This window comes from Epinephelus moara, chromosome 11 (genome assembly GCF_006386435.1).
Source record: "Epinephelus moara isolate mb chromosome 11, YSFRI_EMoa_1.0, whole genome shotgun sequence".
Taxonomy (NCBI): domain Eukaryota; kingdom Metazoa; phylum Chordata; class Actinopteri; order Perciformes; family Serranidae; genus Epinephelus; species Epinephelus moara.
In genome coordinates this window covers 32691743-32715947 of record NC_065516.1, presented here as the reverse complement: position 1 = coordinate 32715947, position 24205 = coordinate 32691743, and the positions used below count along the sequence as shown (strand labels likewise).

At 42.1% G+C, this 24205-nt stretch overlaps 1 protein-coding gene across 7 annotated transcripts in view; it reads right to left on the bottom strand.

Moving 5' to 3' along the window:
- LOC126398118 (microtubule-associated protein 4) overlaps nt 1-24205 on the bottom strand; it is a 162049-nt gene that overhangs the window by 121541 nt on the left and 16303 nt on the right. For all 7 annotated transcript variants that reach the window (XM_050057335.1, XM_050057334.1, XM_050057337.1 and 4 more), the window contains exon 2: nt 464-652. In XM_050057335.1, the coding sequence (XP_049913292.1) occupies nt 464-650 (187 nt within the window). In that variant the 5' untranslated portion in view covers nt 651-652. The remainder of the gene's footprint in view (nt 1-463; nt 653-24205) is intronic.

The following is a 24205-nucleotide window of genomic DNA, read 5'->3' as shown; positions in this document are numbered from 1 at the left end:
GCTGTGCTGGACCAGACTTCCTAAACAAGAACTAATTTTTCTTATCTCTTAATTGTTTTCCTGACGCTGTTTCTGATTTTCACCTGTCTGCCACTGTTTCTCTCCTGAACTTTCATTACCATCCTATCAATTCCTCTATTTCAGGTCACCTCTGCCTCTTTTTCCCGGTGTCACTGTTACAAGTCCACACAGAAGAGAGGGGAAGGAAGTGACTGGTTATAGACAGCAGGTTTACTCCCTCTCTGTCTGGTATACCGTCAGAAATATCCATATTTTCTGCCAATAAAATTAACTGCTTCTCATAATCTGTGGTAACAGAAGAACCCCGTCCTCTCAACACTGAACTGGTATCATCTTGCATAGTCAGCACTCGCCAGCATCCTCACTCTCTCTTATTACCATACATAGTCATCAATAATATCTTCACTACCCATGCTCCACTGGCCTCCATCACATGTCTCACCTGCCCTGGTGTCGTCGTTGTCCAGCAGGGGCACATAGTCTGTCTTTCCCACCGTCTCCCCGACCTGATCGTCGAAAGCCTCCGCCTCCAACTGAGCCACAAAGTCCTTCTCCACCAGGCTCTCCGGGCCCTGCTGGGGAACGCTGTCCGTCAGCGCGTCGCTCAGACTCAGGTCTAACTCCGCCATGGCTGCACACAAACACAGACACAGGAATAAAAAGAAAGAAGAGTGAATATATCATCACCTGTTGAATGATGCTGCCCAGCTCTAAACAAATCTATAATAACTCTCAACATGGGAGAAGAAAATAAAGAACAATTTATATGATTTGGAGTTGTTCAGCAACAAAATCAGACATGCAAACCTCCACCCTGAATCGAAGTGGCATCGGAGTGGAACATAGAGTTAGTGATGGCCAAATGAAGCCTCATGAAGCATTTTCTTTATTTTCTGAGCCCACTAGATGGCGCTTTTTGTTCAACAAAAGGTTGAAAGCTTCAGTGAATTGCCATTCTTTGAGCCTCTCTCTCTCTCTTCCCAGAGCAAGAGTGACCGTCCACTACTGACCAATCAACGGACTGCAGAGTTCACAGCTCCACCTTTTAGTACCAGATCTGTGTGCTAGGTACCCCAACAGAGGGGGGACCAAACATGGGGACGGAATGGAACGGTTCCACGGGTACCATTCAAAACTTTTCACCAAGGAAACGACAAAAAGCAGACTGAACTGAACTGAACTGAACCGTACTGCTCAGTGGAAACAGGGCTTAAAACAACCTTCACTTTTCAACCAAATATAGCTAGCGATAGCCAAATGAAGCCCCATGAAGCATTTTATTTTTTTCTGAGCCCAACAAAAGGTTGAAAGCACACTGAATTGCCATTCTTTGAGCCTCTCTGTTTAAACCGTGAGCGCCATCTAGTGGGCTCAGAAAATAAAGAAAATGTTTCATGAGGCTTCATTTGGCCATCACTAAATATAGCCCACTTCAAACCTTAACCTCAGACACTGTTTTGACTTCCAAATAGCCTATATCATGCTTCTTGATGTCTGGTTCCCATTTCAAAAGCACGAAAAGTTTGACAGTTGTGAGATGCAGAATGTTTACCCTACTTTAGCAAAGTTGACAGAAGGGGAAGGAGACAGAGACCGAAGCGGAAATGGAGAGATAAGGATGAAAGAAACAGAAGTAAAGCTGAGTGAAGGAGGAAAAAAATGAGTGAGAGAGGAGGAGAGATGGAAATGAAGAGGAGAAGTGGTTACAGGAAGTGAAAGGGCAAAAACAATTTTAACCCAAGCCCTATAAAATGACAACAGGATGTCAAAATTACAGCCGGTTGCATCACAGTGCAGACAGGAAGTCTTAAATCTGACAAGCATGAAAACCAAAAGTGCCCCTGAGCAACACACTCAATGTTAACCAGCTGCAAGGCCTGATCTTGACCTCTGACCTCTCTGGAGGGAACCTAGACACCATCACTGATTATAACCTACATGTAATGCCACTTTCTACCACAAGGAGGCAGGGTTCCATCTGTGGGAAAGAAATGCATGACTTGGTTCAACACAGAAGCACAATCTGTACCTAAACATGGACCCAGGCACGCAAACAGATCCAAGCAGTCATCAGCTCATCTGGGAGTTCAGCTGACCAATGGCCACCAGGGGAATCTGCCGAGTCATGTTGTGTCATCTTCCAACTATAATGCCAGATTATCTTCAGTGCCAGCAGCGGCCAGCCTCCCTCTGCTCGCCGTGTTTATCTGTCTCATCTCCATCTTTACAATTCTCCTTTTAATCATCTACAGCACACTTTGCATCAACACGCCAACTCTCGCTGCTTTCCTTGTATTGTTGAAGCAACAGGTTAGGGGTTCAAGGTCTTGCTCAAGGACGATGCAAGAGAAGTTACTCACTGCAAAATGAATCCTGAGACCTTGGGAGTTATTTGTTTTCTTCCTGACTGGCTGCTCTGCCAAACACACTCAGATCAACACATAAACAGCCCCTCCTTTCCTTAACTGCAGCCAACAACAGAGTATGACATGGACCTATTTGATGTCAGTACATATTACACACAATCATTACAGCTATTAGCTTCTGCAAACATTACAAGAGATGTTTTTAAGTTTTTTTCTGAGCTCAGTCAGCTTCCTCAAACAGATGCAGACCAAAAGTAACTCCACAGCCCCATCTGCTGGATTATTTATTCATTACCACAAAGAGAACAGATAAAGGTACACTGCATTATATGTGTAATTATAGTCAGAGGCTGTCTGTTATGGTTTCTGCACGGACTCTTAGTTTAAGTTTCATAGGAATCTTACAGACCTGTACACATGCAGCGTTTCATGCACCCGTAAATTCATTGTTTTCTATGTAGATGTGCAGAAGGCATGCTTAAAAGCGAAAGCCCCCTGCACCTTGAGCTAAACAAAGTTGAAGTTTTAGAACACAGCGATATGCACTGCATGCAATGTGACAAGGTACAACCAATCACTGCCAGCTGATATCTTCTTTTTCTTCTGTAAATGTCAGGGAAGGCTGATCATTTAAGTGCTTTCCATCTGTCCCATGGACAACATTTTAAACCTAATACACACTTAAAAAACTTGGAAGAAGGTCAGCTCCAAACTCCGGACTTCTGGTAAGCAGGCTGTGATATGGTGCTGATTATGGTTGTCCAGCAACTTCAGACTAGGGATGTTCCTGGCGACTGATTTCCCTGTCGACTTACCGAAAATCTGAAGACTAGTCAACTGGTCTAAAAACGGAAAACACTCAGAAAACAGTCAAAATTTCGCACAATTTATTGGTAAGTATTTGGAAGATTGTCCCAAAAAGAGTTGGTACAAGAGTAGCACCCAACGCCCGACGTCGTGTTTTCCAGGTGGTTAAAGATGCGGCATGTGTCCCAGCCCTACAGCAGCCTGCTTCAGCAGCCACCCTTCTAGTATAGTTTCTCAAATTTTGTTGTTCATGCATTTTTTGTGTGTGTGAAAACATGTTTGCAGCCTATTCATCATCAGTGTGGAGACAGATTTCATTACCATACACAGGACAACTTATCACTACTTCCTGTACGGTGTATATGAGCAGAAGTGAAACTGTAGAATTTCTTGTCCTTCACAGACTGTTGAAAAGAGACATTAACAATCCAGAAAAACTAGTTTTGCTCCTTGAATATTCAAGGCAAAGTCAATAACTAATGAAGGAATCATCAAATATTAAGTTCACGTCAACATGTCAAAAAATGCAGGAACTCATATAAAAAAATAGTTTCAGGTTCCAGAGAGACATGAGCTACTCTGTCACACGGACAGCCAGTCAGTAATTTAATCAGTCAGCGAATCAAACGTAAAATCCTAACAAAGGCTGACAAACTCCACATATAGTGAACAATAGGTGGTTTCTGAGGCAAGAAGCCAAGGACATAAATAAACTATACATGGGTGTACTCATTACACGCCTGACTGCCAGTGTATCAGCAGTTTAAATGAGCCCCCGGTGCTGAGACCAGGGCGTGTCGCAGGAAGACGGCTGCCTACTGCCTCGACCACAAAGCCATGCTGGTCAGAAACACTGCCCCACTTTCCATATTTAACCCCACATCATCTGTGTGTGTGTGTGTGTGTTTGGTATACAGTATGTCATCTGTACCAGCTGCAGAGTCAGCTGGGTGACCCATGCCACCCAGTCTACCAACTGATATGATTTAAACGCAGGATGAGACCCATCGCAGACATTTGAAAACTAAGCTTGAGGAGCTTGTTAGTTCCCTTAAGCTTCTATTTACACAGTGGGTCCCCACATGACCACAGGAGCAGAACCTTTTCATTAGCCTGGGTCCTACATTTGGATCCCAGGATGATAAAGTCAGAAACTCAGAGGCTTTTTGACCCCAGCGAGGTGCCGTAGTACGAGCCCAGCTCCTGTTTTTCACCTCCAGTTTGGTGTGGCCACTCGGAAATAATCTGGATTCAACAAAGGAAGGAAATCCATGGAAGAGGCGGTTTCTATTGTGTTGTGTGCTATTATATGCTTGGGTGTGTGAATGTGTGTGTGTGTTAGTCATGTGTATTTGTGTGTGTCTGCTCCAGACTAACTTTTTCCACTTGTAGCACTGGTGCTCCCTGCTGAAAATTCTAGGAGCAGCACTTGAAATGACATGCAACGCAACACATTAATATTTTTCCATCTTAATAAATGACAATTTACAGAAAAAGCAATGTGCTGTTTTACTTTAAAGGAAAATACTCTTAGCTGCTTAGCTCTGAAGCTTGCTGGAGTTCACTGAGAAAACAGCTGAACTTATCAATGTTCACATCTTGAGTATTTAGAAATGTAGCTATTTTAAGGAGCACGAATGTGAGACTTTAATTTTGACATTTATCCAAATGTGATACAGTAAAAATGTTGGGCTTTGAGTGCGTATGTAGTTGTCCTGCACTGAAATTTGATCGTCAAGATTTTTTCAAGCAACCTAATATCAAAGCATAAAATAATCTCCGTCACAATTTACCATAAAGGTCAGAATACAGGTGCACTTCAATTTTAGCCGCAGCTGGTTTGACACAGATCGGGACGCTACAAAGTCCCTTCTTCATGCCACCTTTGCATCTTTACACAGAACTAAACAACGGCAGCATTGTGCCACTCCAGTGTGATTTTAGACAACATGCCAGCATTGCGGGTGAGACCGTCAACCTCTGGTGTGACATATAACATACGAATCGTCAGAACTTTCTAAACAATAATAATGGCAATCTATGTTATATGGCAGCTGATCTCGTCCTCTGGAGGAGACTTCGGAGGGTCCCAGACCTCACTGTTTTCCCAATTTGCAGATATTTTCAGCCACTGTTCTTCGTCTTTGAGCTAGCTGCTAACTACTAATTGCTAATGGCAAGGGGCCATGAGTTGGAATTGAGCCCTTGGCTGCTGTGACAAGGACACAGCCTCTGTACATGGGGTGCCTGCTCTAACAGGTGAGCTAGCGGGCACCCCCTTTTTAAATTTTTCATGGTGGGTCGAACACATAACAAACTGTCAAAACATGACACGCGTGCCACCCATGATCTCGCAATCATACCTTTTATACAGGACAGCGATGCGGCATAATTGCACGATATTCCCACCTTGAACAGACAGTGTAAAAGGGGCTTTAGGGGGACAATAAGCAGTTTGTTTGCATTTTCTCCCAATGTTTCTCCTTACTTTCTATCACTGAAATAACAGAATTTGTCAACTGTACTTCTGTGGCCTTTAACACCATCCATCCATTTTCGTAACCGTTAATCCCCTTGAGGGTCGCGGGAGGGCTGGAGCCTATCCCAGCTGACACTGGGTGAGAGGCAGGGTACACCCTGGACAGGTCACCAGACTATCACAGGGCTGACACATAGAGACAGACAACCATTCACACTCACATTCACACCTACAGACAATTTAGAGTCACCAATTAACCTGCATGTTTTTGGACTGTGGGAGGAAGCTGGAGCACCTGGAGGAAACCCACGCTGACACAGGGAGAACATGCAAACTCCGCACAGAAGGGCTCCCTCCTGGGATCAAACCAGGAACCCTTCAGTAGTGATGGCCAAATGAAGCCTCATGAAGCATTTCCTTTATTTTATAGTGATGGCCAAATGAAGCCTCATGAAGCATTTCCTTTATTTTATGAGCCCACTAGATGGTGCTTATGGTTTAAAGAGAGAGGCTATTCAGTGAATCTTTCAACCTTTTCTTGAACAAAAAGCACCATCTAGTGGGCTCAGAAAATAAAGACAATGCTTCATGAGGCTTCATTTGGCCATCACTACCCTTCAGCACCAGAAAGTTTTGGACAAATTGGAAAGTTAACACTAATTTCTTTACACCAATCTGAAATCTTGCAACTAATAAAGGGTATTCTTTTGTTGAAAATCACTGAATATAAAAACAATAAGCCCAATAACCTGTGTATGTGTACAGGATAGGCAGAGGTGGATGGTACAGGTGTGGTACTAATATGGTAGAGTGAGTATCTGAGAGAACTGTAAATCTAAAGGAAAGTGAAAGAGACAGATGGAGAGAAATGAGAGGTCTGTGTGGGGTTTCCCATAAGCTTCACTTTGGCAGGACACCAACACAGCTCCTATAGTGGCTGTCAGGGTGATGTATGACATAACACAGACGGTCTAATCCCAAAAATCACTCTGCATTTTCTCCTGCACATGTTCCTTTAACATATGATAACACAATATAATGTCGTACTTGATTAATCCCCAAGAAGATCATGATTAAGGAACCTTGGAGCTTGTTCAGTGTCATGCTTCAGCGGTGAGGATCCTCTCTGAACTGCTGCGGTCATGTCTGAAAAACTCGGCATGACTTTTATCTGATCTCCACTTCCTTGGATAAACACTGAACAACAATCGGGTTGTTTGGGGTTAACGATAAGATCTTTACTACTCATGAATCATTAACCCTTTACCATTTCTCAGCCATATCTCCAAGAGGAAACAAACTGCTACTTCATTCAAATACAGCTGGTGAGAATCGAAGGGGTCAACCTGATCTGCTTCACTCCAGCTGCAGGTTTGAAACCAGATCCAGGCCAGCTGCTGGGATATCCAGTGTGCTCCAAACTCTGCCTCCGAGCAAGGCACTGCAGCCTCAACTGCTCCCGGCAACTATAATTATCCCAGAGATGTGAAAAGACAAATGCCTCTTCCCTGGTGTAACACGGCTAAAAAAGTCGGAGAAAAGCGAGAGTGTGAGATCACTTCCCTGAAGTGCTGCGCGGTCATCGCCATGCTCGAAATTATAATCTCGTGCTGCTGCGAGGCTGCGACGGACCGGTCTGATGTTAGGAGCAGTAGATTTTAACAAAAGCAGACAGGACAACTGAAAATTGGTGGTGTCAATGTCAATATCAGCTCGCCGCCAACTACAGTAACTCTGTTACTCCAAGGGTTTGGGAGGTGCAGTGGAGTGTTCACTGTCCAGGGACAATGTGGCTGTAAAACAACTGCAGGGTGGTTTAGGAGGCCTCACCCTACATTACTACTATGTGGAGCGCTGCTTACGAGAGGTCACATGGACAGAGCGCTGCGGGAAACAATGACCTCACTGGAGTCTGGGGGTAAATGAAGTCACCCACCGGACAATGAGTTAGATGCATACGGCAGAGAGGTTGGCTTTAAAATGAACAGGGGAGGGAGTCATAATGTGTACAGGACACAAGAGAATCTGATCAGTGTATAAGTTTGAAATATTTCCATTCAAGATGTGGTAAACCAATTTAAAGGGGACCTATTATGCTCATTTTCAGCTTCATACTTTTATTTGGGTTTCTGCTAGAACATGTTTACATGGATTAATGGTCAAAAACATAAGTTTTAGCGCCTGTCTCTTTAAGAACAGCAACTGAAAAAGCCCAGTCTGCTCTGATTGGTCAGCATTTCCAGGTCCTCAGCGCTTCGCTCTTGGCTGCCAACTCTACCATCGAAAATCACCAATAAAAGCTTCCTGACCAAAATCTTTACAAGACCTGTTGCAGCAGGAATACGATCCAGAATCAGGGAGGACACCCAGGCTGCAAACAACATCAGCCACCATGATTGACCTCCCCTGACGTTAGCATGTAGCTACATGTAGCGATGTACTTGTATCCAGGGAATGCCTGTGTATAGCGACACTTTCTACCATTAGTCACCAATAAAAACATCAAAACCAAAATCTTCACACAGCAACCAAGACTTAATGTTTCCCTGACGTTAGCATGTAGCTACATGTAGCAGCGTAGGCTACATTATGTAAGCAGATCGCCATATAAAGACATCCTTCACAAGCTGAAGCTAGTGGTAGTTCAACTTTCCAAAGAAAAATTCAAGTATTTTTGGTTACAGCCTCTAAAATGTGAGGATTTGCTGATTTTCTATAAAGACTGTATAAAATAATGGATGTAGCCACTGTAACGTTAGCCACTAGTTTGTGGACTCCTGTTTTGAAGCCTAGAGTTTGGCATTTCGGCTTTTTTTAAAGCCAGAAGCGATCATATTTAGACGAGAGGGCCATAGCATCCACGCCGTTAATTATGCATAACTTTAGGCCTTAATGAAATGTAAATAAGTAAATGAGTGAGTACAGACCCTTTTACTGTCAGTACATAGTATGAGGTTTTTTAGTGGGCGGGGCTTAGCTAGAGGCAAAACAATTCTCCACAGACATTAGCTAGTGCGAGCTAGCAAGTTCTGTTGGCTTGTTTTAGACAATGGAGGAAGATGATGTGCATTCAAAATGCAAGTGCTGCACATGTGAGCATTTTTGATGATGACCTCCGTCCAGTCCTTTGGTCTTATCACATTTAACCATAGTTGTCTTTGTTTTTGTTGACAGGCAGTGTTGGCTGGTTTTGAGCCATGACTCCTTCTATTCTGGCTCCCAATAACACAACAAGACAACATTTTAATACTCCTATGTAGCCTACAGCCCTGTGGGGGAGGGGCAGGTTTTGCCTCCAATTAATAAAATAATGTCATTGTGACGTCGGCCCTAAAAGGGTCTGAAAAAATGTATTCCCCGCACAGTAGTCATGAATGGTGAATGTAGCTATAGAGAACCAAACCGTTTTTTTTTTTGCCCAGGCTGTAAACATGTTTATATCTTCTGGAAACTTGGGCATTTTAACATGAGGGTCTATAGGGATTGACATCCATCTTGAGCCAGCCTCAAGTGGCCATAATAGGAACTGCAGCTTTTGGCACTTGTTCACTGGCTTCATTTTTCAGCTGGTTGTGGCTTTGATTTCTTTATTATGTACAATATGATAGCAAAATGAAAATCATTTGGCTTGGGTTGGAAAAAAATAGTTCAAAGACATCACACTGCATTATGAGTTTGTGAAGGACATGCTTCTCTATTTTCTGATATTTGAATGAATTTGAAAAAGATAAACCACCTCAGAGACGAAATATCATCTAGACAGGCTGTAAACGAGCCAAAAGTTTAGCTAGTTTATCAAAACCTTTTTTTTTTGGAGGGGGAAACAGGGTGTTGGGTGTATTAATTTGAAAATTATTTGTTTGGACGCACCAGGCATAAACCAGGAAGTCAAAATTATGGAAATAACACCCACACTGTAAGAAATTCGAAAACTGAAAAGATCCTTCTGTATCATCACAATGTTGAAGTGATGGCCTCTGTACCTCTGCCTGCTTCAGACTGCATGTGGGGATGTTTCAACATCATGCAGCTGTGACCCTCACTGAATATGTAATGCACCCATTATAGATTCCTCTGAAAAATGAGAGAGGAAACAACTTTTCTCACATCCTGCCAAATCTGTGACGCCAAACAGTGAATGATTAAACCAAAGAAAGTGAAAACTAATAGGAGAGTTTCTTGCTGATATGTTGAAATACTTTGTGGAATTTAAGGGCAGATGTAAAGAGAAAATGAATGAATGAATGGATTTAAACCATCCTCCATGTTATCTGTCACTGCTCACAATGAGATATTAAAGCTTTACAAAGCGGTGCTCAGAGCTGATGTTATGGGTGTAACGTGTATTAAAGTCGACAGTCTCAACATGGTCTGGAAAAACAAAGTGTTGAGCGGCCTGAGCCTGCAGCCACTGTGTGGAAAACTCACCTCTGATGTCACTTTCTAAGAGAGGTGGGACATTTCCTCTAAATGCTAGCTTACTCAGTTACCCAGTGTGTGTGTGTGTGTGTGAATGAGTGTGTATAGAGGACAGAATGAGAGCTGGCTCATACTGCAGCTTGACTGAGTTTATGACTCTGTGGTCGACCGGCTTCCTCTTATCGCCGTCACATCCACAGAGACGTCTAATAATAATCATCATCACAGTATTTACTGAAGTGAATTACATAATCTGGATTCATTGTCATTATGCAAGTGTCCACTTTGTGACTTTATACAGACACATACTGTTCATCTGTCGTTGATTATAATGTTAAAGAGAGTACACTGTATGTATTTCCTATTTGTGTGTGTGTATTTGAGACCATTTCCTCTTTTTTTTCTGCAGCCACACTTCTGCTTTTTGTTCCAGCTGATAAACAGAGACAGCTGACAGGGGACTTTTAGCCCGTGCTCAGTTTCTGTCTCCCTCTCTCCCTCTCATTCACACACACACACACACACACACACACACACACACACACTAGACCTGTTCATATTCAATTACAAACTGGAGCTTATTGTCTCTGAGGCTGCATTCACACAAAATCCGGTGTTGCAGCGATTACCCGCAGGGCTGTGCGGCGGTGTGGGAGTGTCACTTAAATGGTGCAATTGAGGGGGAGTGGAGGGTGGAGAGAAAAAACAATCTCCTGATCGCAGCAGCTAAGTGTTTATGTTAGTTTAGCTTGTTTGTGTTGGCTTCAATAATCTGTAGAATTCCTTCAGATTATCTTGACTGTATCTGTGCTGCCACAAAAGACGTGTGTGCACACAAATAAAGGGAGTGCTCTCCTTTGTAGGACAGTACGCACAAGCTGTTCATACCAGTGTCGTTCTTTTACTCATAAAAATTAGAAACAGACTGAATCACTTGTTGCGTTTTTAGCGTAGCGTAAATATGCAGCGCTATCATTGCAAAGAATTTAAAAAATATGCTAGCTTCCAAAAAGCTTCAGTGGAGACGGTCCCTGACAGTTAGATGGACCAGAGCCCTGATGATGACCTTATTAAAACAAGCCTATTTACATTTTACTTCGCTTTAACGCAAAAAAATATCTTTTATATTTAGAATTAAAGAAAAGTGAAATATTTGGTATCACATTACAACAGCCTACTGAATGAGATAAGAGACATTATTAGGGTGTTTAAAACAAATGTGCAGTTAACATATCTGCTTCTAGAAGACTAAGGATGAATACAAATTTTACAGGTATACTTTATAGTTAAAATCATATAATTTAAAAAATAGGTCAATGTGGTTGTTGTCGTATAATCTGACTATAAACTGGACTTCCTGTTGTAATGATGTAATAATGAACATTTTCCATAATCTTGTGACATTTTAGAGACAAAATGATGAATGAGTTAATTGCGAAAATAACTGACGGACTAATCAATGTAAAATAATTGTAAACTGCATCCCTAACCTAGAGCTAGTTTAGCTAGCAGGATAAACCCGGTCTCACTTCGAAGTCGTTGATATCCAGCGCTTGATCAGTGACTTCCGGTGTCAGACACCAACGAAAAAAGTCGTCATTTCAAGTGGCCTTTCGCCAATATTGTTTAACACCGCCTGGCAGCATCAGAGGGAATTGGGCGGGACAACAACAAAAGTTAAGGCAGTGGAAGTCCGAGTAGGGCGGGCAGGAGGGACAGTGGATGGGTCTAACAAACACTGACTTTCACCCGGGAAGCCGATGTTCACTTCCTGTGAGATTGTAAAGCCTGTTATTTCTTTCCTAAACCCAACCACGTGCGTATGATGGCTAAACGTAACCATGTGTGTTTGTTTTTGAAGGGAAATCTTCAGTGTTGTAACGACGTAGTGCTTTTATTTTGAAAGAGACTGTATGCAAACTGTGCATTTCTTGTGAAAACTGGAAGTGTATGTTGAAAAGACAATGCATGTAACAGGCAGAACTTAACACTGTGTCCCAGAACGTCAACAACCAACACACCCAGGGTACCTTGCACGTCATATGTCAGCGTTGAAAGTCCATGACCAAACGTCCATATGTGGCAAGGTCGGAGTGAGAATGTGTTGTCGCTTGATATTATTGTCCCTGAAAACCTCTCCATGACTCTGCTACAGACAGAACTGGCTCAACACAGCACTAGAAGACACGGCAATACTGATTCAAGACTCCATCAAACCCCTTCAGTCCTCAGTATATTCCAGGGACCTCCTAACATCCTGCTTCGACCAGTTCAGGACGCTCTGTTCTGATGTGCTTCAGAACAACCAGTGTATCTTAGTCTAACTCAGCTAAACCGCCCTACTCGGTTCGTAGCTCGTCCATGCAAGTTGTTTGTCCTATCTTAGAATATTCATGGAGTCGTCTCCTTGCTTCTGCTGCAGCTCACTCTGTAAACCTCTGGGTCACACCCTGCCTTCTTCATCAACACACACACCTGAGGGGATCTCCTTCAAAGACATGCAGTGCCTCTGTCTGTGTGTTGTGTGAGAGGGAGAGACTATAAGTAGCTGAGATACTTCTAGGAAAAGTGCCAATACTCACATGAACACACACTCACACACAGCATGACCCTCCCTCAGTTAGTTTACATGAAAGCAGAAGGGGGGGCGCGGGACTCTGTTATCTGATACCTGTTCACACCCTGTAAATCACAACTCAAAGTACGCCCACAGGGCAATCCTCCATCCTGTCATGTCGAGGTGTCGTATCATAAAGACTCCTCAACAGACGTCCTTGTGTAAACTGTTCGAGTTACTGGACTATTTAGACTGAGAGCAAATACAATAGAAGTTAAAGCATCACAAAGATAAAATTCGTTCATCAAATTTTAGGATAGGTAGCCGGTTATATGACTGATAATGCTAAACAACACAAAATTCAGCTCCATTACAACTCACAAGGTTCACTGACAAAACAACTGTCTTATACTAAACACAACAAAACAACTGTCTTATACTAAACACATTTTCCAAACAAATACAACATGCTAACATTATTAGCATAAGCATATGGCATTTTACATTGTATAAATTAGCCTAGCAGCTAGCAGACTTTTCCTCTGCTCATATGAAGCCAGGGACAACAGCAACATTTAACAAAGGTAACGTTACAAACTTCAGCTCCACTACAACTCACAAGGTTCACTGACAAAACAACTGTCTTATAGCAAACACGTTTTCCCCACAAATACAACATGCTAACATTATTAGCACAAGCCTATGGCATTTTACATTGTATAAATTAGCCTAGCAGCTAGCGGACTTTTCCTCTACTCACATGAAGCCAGGATAAATCACACACAAGACTTAAAATGCTATTTGTGTGGAGCGTGACAAAACACTTTTCTATTGTCAAATGAGTGACAACTTTGTTTCGCTCATGCTCTGTAACCACTGTAACGTTAGCATAAAAGCACGGTGGAATTAGCAAGCTAGTTGGCCAGCTGAGGTCAAGGAAAGAGAGGATCACCTCATCAGTTTGTTTAACGAACAGCAGTGTCTGTGTGACACGCAAGCCTTTAAATTTATGAGTGACATTATTGAATATTACATATTGCAATGTCGGAACAGGTGGCGCTACCGTTATGATGAAAGAGTGGAACTAAGACGCTGGAATGGGTGCCACCACCTTAGCAACAACCCAAAACTAGAGCTCGACCAATTAATCGGTTTGGCTGATTAATCAGCACCCACAGGACGTTTAACAACAATTGTTATCGGCAGAATTTGGCGACCAATGGCTGCGCAGCGTCCACCAGTCATGTAACGTACATCCCCAACCGGAGCTGAAGAGGGGACGGTTGTGTTAAATGATTAAGCTCCAGAGAAAGCAGCTCCCTTCTGCTGTGTGACTGACTCTAAGTGTATTATTCTACACTTTAAGATGTATTTACATTAATTTTTGGGCTGGACCAAAACAGCAGGGCAAAGTCCGTGACTGCAGCCACTCCCTGTTTCAAATTAAAAAGCCCTCCAAGAGTTTCATACACGATCCAGCCATATACAAGGTTTGACCTAGTCTTGTTTATTTGTGTGTGTGTGTGTGTGTGTGTGTGTGTGCTGAGGTCTGAGGTGTCCCAGAGTCCAGCTGCCATCGCACTAATCTCACAGAGATACTATCGCTGACATTCCTAGCGAGCCATTCAGGCTATTTCACCCAGCCTCACAATCACAGCACTTTGTCAACACACCCTGACACAAACACCCACACACACAAGCACACATGGAGCTACGACAACAAGAAGAATGTAACCGATTACTAATTCAATCAGGTAACAAAGTAAACCTACTAACAGTAGTTAATTTCCCTCTGCAATAAAACACCTGTTTGAATGTTTAAGGCCTTTAACTGCAGGTATGACATGTAAAACATCCTCATAGTTTGTCCTCGTGCGGCAAGGTCACACCTAAGCCCTCGGCGGGTTCACAGCTTGTGTTAACAGCATTTCAGAGAGCTGTAAAACCTGAATGATAAAAATGTGGAGCTGCTTCCAATGAGTCAAACGCTGCTACAGGAGAGCACCATAAGAAATATATCCACACAAATATTTTGGATCAGGTATCTGGTGAAATATCTTTAGGTTGTAGAAGTCAATTCGTTAATTTTTGGAAGTTAATAATATCTGAGACCTCCCTTCATGCAGTGGTTAAAACGTTTCACTTTCTAAATGACATTCACTTTATTTTTATGCAATAAAATTCAAAGATCACTGGAATCAGAACATGAACTGAGGCCACACCTTTAAATACTGAATGTTTCCTGATACGAAAGTGTATCAGGGTCGCGACACACCCAAACACACAAATGCATTCACAACAGCACGCAGTCAGAGACATCTGACAACACAAAGTAACACACACAATTCTCCCATTACAGATTTCCACCCTTCAGCTGGCAACTCAGGTAATTACTAACTCACATGGGAATACAGGCAACCTGACTGTCTCATCCTCTTAAACACACACACACACACACACACACACACACACAGCTGTTTATGTAAGAAGCTGGTGGTAAATTCAGCACCATCGGCTCTGGGACAACTATGAGTGATGAGACTTTGGTGACAAAGACAGAGAGCCCTGCAGGCATCTGGTTTGTTATCGAATACAGGGAGTGGCAAAGGGAGGAAGGTGTGTGTGTGTGTGTGTGTGTGTGAGGGGGAGAGAGAGAGAGAGAGAGAGAGAGAGAGAGAGAGAGAGAGAGAGAGAGAGAGAGGCTGTGTTGTAATTAGTCTCAGGAGGCGGAGGTGCAGTTCAGTGACCCTCCATTGCGTATGTTTGGCACCATTTGTGTGTGTGCGCATGAATGTCTACAGCACATGTGAATGTTAAACAGATGCAGTTGCAGAGCTAAGTACGTCTCTGTTGGAGGAACTTCACATGCATTTTAAATGCAAGAAACTAGGTCTAATTTTAGCCCAACAGTCATAGTTCCTGTCCCCAAAATAAGTCCCTGCCAGGACCTTCCAACGGCCAAGCAGTTTCAATTTTGTCAAAGAAAACTATGATGGAAAAGACAATAGTTGATGATCTTCTTGCCAGAACAAAAACATGATTACAACAAAATAACAAAATAATAACAAAAGAATTCACTCATAAAACACTTGTGTGAAAGACATGTTAAATAACAAATTGAGCACAGCGTTAGTTCAGGCAGGACACGATGTCAAGCTCAGCTCACATCACAGCTACATCAGCTGATCTCAAGCAGCCCAATCAACTGATGGAGCAGCTGACTGATGGAAGGGCATCAGCTGATAGATCACATGATTCCTTTCTATGCAACCAATTGCTGAATCTCATTCAGGGCACCCTATTTAAACAGCTCTGGCCTGCCTACTGTTGCTGCTTCCTCTGCAAGACACCTGCCTCCACCCCAGCTCCTCCTTTTGCTGTGTCTGACTTATCAATGTCACTTCTGTTTGTCTTTGCTGCTGCTCTCTCTGCGTTAGGCTTTCCATGTATGCACGTGGAAGGGCAGAGAGGTGTGCTCTCTCCACCTTAGGCTTTCTGTGTAGGCCCATAGAAAGGCAGAGAGGCCCTAGAACACAGCCATACTGCCAAAAGTAATACTGCAAATGTAAATAAAGTTGTTTGTAGTGTTTCTGATTGAAATGTATTTACTGCTGTTTGAAGGAAGTCTCATTAAACTACCTGCATTAACATGTGGAATATCTGATTATACTCCACTGATTAATAAAAAAAATATCCTGCCAAAACAAATCTCAGACAATATGCAGACGACACACTAAATTATACATTTAATAGTATCGAAAGTACAAAAGCTATAAAAACATAAACAAAAAAACAAACAGATCTACTGTCTGATTTTCAACACAAGGCTGCAGAGATGAAACAACAAGAACTGGTCCTCAACCTGTGGCTGTCACGGCATTCCCTCCAAATGAACCCACCACATGACCTGAGGCATGTGTTCAGTGACTTTTTCTTCAAACAGCACTGTGTGCAGGTTGTTAAAATCTAAATATATGTATTTCTTTCATGCGTGTCTAGGACTTTTTTTCTTTTTGCCATGGTATTGTTTTTTTCTATCTGAGTACTGTATCGTTTAAAGTTTTGGTATCATGACAACCCTAAATCTTACACATAAATATGCAAACAAAAATAAGCTCTCAGTGAACTTTGCTCTCATATTTCCTATATTTGCTTAAACAAACACACATACAGAGGGGGATGTGGTTGATCCATTGATAAAATATTCATACTGCATAAAAGGGGTCAGAGCAGAGATGCATGTTTGGAAGCTTGTTATATAAAGAGTGACGGCAGCCTGGGCTTCAGACTAACTTTCTCCACTGGTACAAGGTACGACCAAGTTGCACATGATTTAGGCACACTCCCGTTTTTCGTTATATCTCTAAAAAAATGTCATGGTGTCAGAAAAACAGCCCTGTTTCAGCTTTGTGACAAAGCATTTTTTCAGCTGATCCAAGAAGTGTTTTAAAGAGTTGGAGAATTGTCTCAATACAGAAAGGAACACTTAGTTCTTTAGTATTTCACAAACATTAAAAATCAATGCATCTGGAGATACATGGCGTTCTCTGGACAAAAGGGGGATGAGAAACTGTCATCTGAAAAGTAACTAAAGCTGTCAGACAAATGTAAAAGTTAATAGTACAACATTTTTCTCTGAGATGTCGTGAAGTAGAAGTATAAAGTAGCGTAAAATAGAAATACTCCAGTAAAGTAAAAGTACCTCGATTCTGTTCTTAAGTACAGTCTTGAAAAATACATAAGCTGGTACATTATTTTAGTTTACCAGTCACCGGCAGATAAAAACCATCAAGTAAATTTTGGACTCTGCTGCACCAACACACCATTAATCATGGTCGTGGTCAGGTCAGAGCCTAATACACACTGCTGTGTGTCTGACTGGGCTGGTCGATGTCCTCGCTGTGGCACACAGCAGTAAGTGATATAATGCTCTGGCCTGCGGGCTCTGATAATGACCTAATACAGGTCGGTCTGCAGCTGTAACTTCAACGCAGAGGGGTAAATAACATTTCCACATACAAGTGACTTTAGTTAAAAAGCTGTCACAGTGTTGTTGTTGTTGTAATGTGTTGGTCAATAACAATGAGTGGCTTATGAACCCAAGTTTGTGGTTATCATAAACATAGAGCTGTAAGTTCAATATGTATGAAATCACCAACCTATTTTCAACATTGACTTATTGTTTTCAGGATTGGTGGAGGCTGAAGTACATAGACCTGATACTGTCATAAAGGTTATCTTGGCTAGGGCATGCAGACTAGAACTTAATAGGGGCTGTACTCATACCGCGTCTCTAACCGCATGGAAAATGCGAAGTCGGGCACTGCTCTTGTGTCTGAGGTTGCGAAGCGACCATGAGCAGCACCGCATCACTAATTGTGTCACATCGGCATGACCAAGGACATCCAATTTCGAAGGCTCCTTCAAATGAGGCCGCGAAATGCAGCCTTCTTTCCCAGAATTTGGAGGCTGCAATGGATAAATCATTCGTGGCCCAGCCTATCCCAAGATGCACTGCAAGCCAGTGATGATTGAGTTATTATTATTATGGCATCTGACACAACACCGGCAGCAGTGGCGGCAAATTCCACTTTTAAATGTAACTACTTGGTTTCAACTCACTCGAATGGCTAACAATACAGATGATATTAAACAGAAGAGCCCGTCAAACCTAAAAGTTTTGTTCAAATAACAGAGGAATGTAGGTGACGTTAGTGATGCTAACCGACGTTGCTAGTTAGCTTCTCTCGTCAAGCGCAGCTGGTTGCTAGGTAACAGGAACGCCAACGAGTTTCGGAGACTGTTCGGTTTGGCTGATGCTGTCTTTAAAGGATGAGGCCAATGCAGACCGCGAAGGTCGCGTCCTTCAAAGGCTGCAGCCCCTGAACTGAGACACCGCTATCGTTCGTGGGGCAGATGTAAAGCTCTGGCAACTCTGCACTAAAATAATCAACTTCTTTATATTTATCACAGACTGATATTTACTGAAGAAGGGAAAGATATCTGCTGGCTCACATGACGTGCAGAGGCGCAGTCATCGCATCCTGAAAAACAGGTGCTGGGGAACGAGTGTGCACTCGTGGCTCTCTGGTGTTTTTTTTAACAACATTGCTGTTATAATTTCAAACTGACAGTTCCTGATGAAAGTGTTAATGTCTGGCCAATGTCTGGTCCACTTTCAGGTCGGTGTCAGTGCCAACATGAGGAAGATATAAAGCAGAATTAGAAATTTTAGATGTGTAATTAATAACTCACAACTCTATCAATAAATGTTTCAGTCACTAGACGGACTGATGATTAAATATAAACTTGTATGTAAGATTATAACTGGTTAGATGTTTCTCATTTAATATCCAGTGCAGAGTTTAGATGGGTGACGCAACAACACCGCCATCTCAAATATATATATATATATCAAATATATTATGTGTTCATCTGAGGCTGGGCTGCTGCATGGCAATCACACTGCTAACACACACACACACACACACACACACACACACACACTCTGACAAACCTTAATTTCCACTCTGCCATCAATTCTGTCCTCCAGCTGCAAAACCATCAGATGAGGCTGATGTGACTTGGGCCAGAATAGTCCGATGACGCAAGAGTACACACTGTCCCGAAAGTGTATGTGCGTGTGTGTGTGTGTGTGTGTGTGTGTGTGTGTGTGTGTGTGTGTGTGTGTGTGCTCATGCACTACCTATATGTTACTCTAATGTATGCTCATGAATGTGGGCTGACTGAAGGGGATCTAGAAGGTAAATTCATACATACATGCCATTAATAGTTGTATAGAAACTGCTGACAGGCCGTTATGATGTAGTTTTGACAGAAGGAGTGTGTGTATGCATGTGTGTAAGGTCATTATGTAATCACACAGCTCTTATGCACGACATCCCACATATAGTACATAATGAATAGTATGGCATACGCAAATTAATAATGCAGAGGCTGAGTCAGTCGGTAAGGGCTTTCCCATGTAACTGGCAAAAGCACTGACAATGTTTGCTGTCAATATAACTCTGTGTGTGTGTGTGTGTGTGTGTGTGTGTGTGTGTTTGAGAAGAGTACACAGACTCTGCTTTCCTAATCAGTGGTGATGTAAAACCCCAACACTCTCCAAAATCTGTCAACTATCTAACTGCTGGGGGAGAGGAGAGGAGAGGAGAGGAGAGGAGAGGAGAGGAGAGGAGAGGAGAGGAGAGGAGGACTCTATTGATTCTCTGATGGGAGGAAATCGATGATGTTAAGGAGGAGTGGAGGGAAGTTGCAAGATGAGAACAAAGGCAAGTGAAGGATGAGAAAAAGCAACACACGAGACAGGAAATCGATGAGAACCACTACAAAATAGGGTCGCGTCTTCATTGCCCCACATATTTTATTTTTAAATTGTCATGAAGAGATAATAAAAACTATAAAGAAAAGTAGACGCCATTACATTCCTTAAAGCATATTGTAGTGATTCAAAGAAAAATTCAATAGAAATGTGTTAGCTGGGAAAGACGCACAAGCTTGGTTTATGTAATAGTTCAGTTATGTGTGTGATACCAAAGACATTTTTCCTCATTGTGGACAATTAAGCTCCAGACTTAAAGGTGCTCTTTGGAGTATCTGACCACCAGTAGGAGCTATGGAGCAATGTTTATACAAGTAGGTCCCATTTTGGTTTGTGCATGTGCACAAGCAGTTGGGCAGTGCAATTCCAATCCTGCCATTGGCTTAAAGAACAGTGTGTAAGATTTAGGGGAATTAAGCGGCATCTAATGGGAAGAACTGCAGGTTGCAACTGGCTGAAACTTCTCCCGGTGAAAATTCCTTCAGTGTTCTTTGTCCAGGAGGTTTTTCCCCAGTCGCCTTCTCTCCAAAGCAAATGGACCCCGCGATTTAAACTTGCAAAAACACTGAATAAAGCATTGTTGCCTACGATATAGCACTTACGATTACCATGACCTGGATGACTGAGAATCTTCACCGACACACTGAATAAAGCAGTTTCTTATTACAAACAGGTGTTTCTCAGATGCTATGTGGTATGTACGAGACGGGCTGCTAGCCCAGCACCTGCTAATGTGTGCTCACCTTTTTTCTCTGACAACTTAAGATCCGGACGTTAAGGAAGTTTTAACCAGGAGCCGAATTTTCCTCAGAGGTCTCTTCCTATCTAAAACAAATCTGGTGGTTTTAACCAGTAAAACCACTAAATATTAGGGATGCACCGATCCGTTATCTGGATCAAATATCGGCCCCAATGTCATCAAAATAGAAAATGGCGATCCTTTCCCTTAAATCTATTGCAACACGATCTACGTCATACGTCATGGAGGGAAGGAGAGAATCTGCTGTGTGGAGGTATTTCACACTATTCGTCATGGAGGGAAGGAGAGAATCTGCTGTGTGGAGGTATTTCACACTATTTCAACTGCTGTTGCAAAATTGTTTATTTTTGTTAAAAATAAATAGTTCATCATTGCATTAATCTGTTTCATCTTGTTTCATTTTATCTTAGGAAAGAACTGCGTAGTCATCAATGCCTGATGCCTCTAGTCTTTTCTGTTCTACATGTAAAGGTATATAGCTTTTTAGGTCAACCATGGTATCGGATCGGTATCGGGTATCGGCTGAGACTCAAAGCCACAGCATCGGGATCGGTATTGAAACTGAAAAAGCTGGATTGGTGCATCTCTACTAAATATTCACAACAAAAAAATATAAGTGTTTTTCTGACGCTCTTGTCACAGAGGGGCTGCTAACTACGGTGGCTAACACAAACACGTGAATTGCCCTTTCTAGATATAGTGTTTGGTTTGTCCGTTCTGGGCTACTGTAGAAACATGCTGTGCAACATGGTGATCTCTGTAGATGACAACCTATTCTCTATGTAAAAAAACAACTCATTCTCAATTAACAAAAACACAACAATTCTTACTTAATGTGATTATACACTAATAAAAACATTCTTATTATATAATATTATATTTGCCATTTTTGCCAAGATATCCCATAAATCCTACACACTGAACCTTTAATTCTATTCTGCTGATCAGCAATTGGTAGTAATAATGCACCAATGTAGGGATGACCCATCAAAGGCAGTGAAGAAAATTGCTACCAAGTCAACACAGATGTAAACAACGCAGGATTTATACTATTTGAATATTTACAAATCGGCTTTAACTCCACAGGGCACCTTTAAGATGTGGTCACTATTATTCCTTTCCATTCTACTTGTCTCTACTCTGTATAATACTACACTACCAGACTACAAAGTGGAGCATTGGTCTGCTCTATGTTTAGTTATTACCCTCCGTGCTGCTGTGACATCACATCCTCCTTGGGCAATACTTTCAATTCTTCAGATTTCTTTCAGGAAGTTATGTTTACTCAGTGTAAATACGTCTAGTTCAAATCTCATTTTCTGCACTATTGAAATGTCTCCGTACAATTACGCTTAAGGTTCTGTCATATAAATGCCATGCCTACATCTGGACACACGTATATGACAGTTAGGTGGCAGCAAGACAGAAAAAGGAAAAGCAGAGTGAGAGATAAAAGTGAAAACATAAAAATCAGATGGGAACAAAAGGCGAGTGAGACACTGGAGCAGGTTATCCTCTAAGCTGACACTGAAGCAGTGTTGCACATTTGGAGAGTCAGCTGAGAAAGTTTAAGGGATAGTTCAAATTTTTGGAAGTGGGGATGTACAGGGTGCTTAACCAGAGACCGGTAGGTGTCTTAGCAATCTTAGCAATGTACTGCTGTGGATGAGGCTCAGCAACACATATTTTAGTTCCCAAAAAATCCCACCTAAAATAAAAACATTATCAGTTTCAGTGTATGCTATATTGAGTGTATTTTCACTGTCTTACCTTTCTGTCAGACAGCTTGTTTGGACGGTGAAGCCGCTCTTGTCAAAGCTGCCAGACTCCATTTAGAAAAACAGTAATTTTGGCTTGCTGGACACAGCAGCTGCTGGTCTACTGCTGCCTCAATCACTTAGTTAGTTTGTCTTACTATGTGACTTTGGTGAATCTAAACTAACCCTTTTAAACGCCAAAGTCACACAACAACACAAAAAAAGTAACTGGCTGAGGCAGCAGTAGACGAGCAGCTCCTGTGTTAGGCAATGTTAAATCAGTGTTTTTCTGAATGGAGTCTGGCTTTGAAGAGATTGATTTAGCTTAGCTTCATTTTCATGTCAAAAATCACTTCCTGACATTAAGGTAAAGCTGTGAAAATAATCTCAATATATCCTACGCTGTAGCCTGATGTGCACCTCCCCAGAAATGTAACTACACGTCGTGGTGTCACAGACCTCCTGTCTATTTCTGTAAGCTGAAACCATTTCCCTCAATTTACTTTATTTTCATAGATAAGAAACAATAAATTGTGAAGACAATAAAACCTCCACAAAAAATAGCATTTTATGTCTTGTGTGTGATTTATCCTGGCTTCATATGAGCAGGGGAAAAAGTCTGCTAGCTGCTAGCCTAATTTATACAATGTAAAATGCCATAGGCTTGTGCTAATAATGTTCGCATGTTGTATTTGTTTGGAAAACGTGTTTAGTATAAGACAGTTGTTTTGTCAGTGAACCTTGTGAGCTGTAATGGAGCCAAATTTTATAATGTTACCTTTGTTAAATGTTGCTGTTGTCCTTGGCTTCATATGAGTAGAGGAAAAGTCTGCTAGCTACTAGGCTAATTTATACAATAAAAAATGTCATAGGCTTGTGCTAATAACGTTAGCATGTTGTATTTGTGGGGAAAATGTGTCCAGATAAAGACAAGTGTTTGTCTGTGAATGCTGCGAGTTATAGTGAAGCTGATTTGTGTTTGAAACTGTCTCTATTAATCCATGTTTAATGTGTGTTTAATGTGTTTTGAATCAACTAAACTTTACAGCACTTCACAGAAACCTCCACCGCAGGCTAGTGTTTTGGAGGTGTAACTGCAGAATGACACAGACACAAGTATAAATGCTCACGACTGCAGAGGCCACATGCGTAGGCTCTGCCACACAAGTATAACTCCCCCTTTAGCCTCCATGTCACGCTCCAGCCTGCTTCTCCACACTGGGAGTGTTTCCTCTGACATTTACTGTTTGTGATATACTTTCCGTGGATAAGTACCCAACACACCCCAAGTCAAAAAATCTGAACTATCCCTTTAAAATATAAATTAAATAGGCAGACGTTCATGTGAAACCAAAAGTATATTAAAGAGTACATTTCAAGCCTACACTGAAATGTGTTCATGCGTGTCTGCGTCTCTGTGTGGATCAGTCAGTGCCTGATCTGCTCCTAACAGCCTGTGTGTCTTTGATGTTTGGCTCCATTCATAGAGCTCCACTTTAGGTAATGTTAATATGTGCTGTGTGTGTGTGTGTGTGTGTGTGTGTGTGTGCGTCCTGCTGCTCTCACATCCATACAGTGCCTTGATGGAGCTCACAGTGGGCCTGTTTGAGGGCTAAGTGAAAGGGCTAGTGTTTAACCACGTGTGTGTGTGTGTGTGTGTGTGTGTGTGTGTGTGTGTGTGTGTGTGTGTGTGTGTG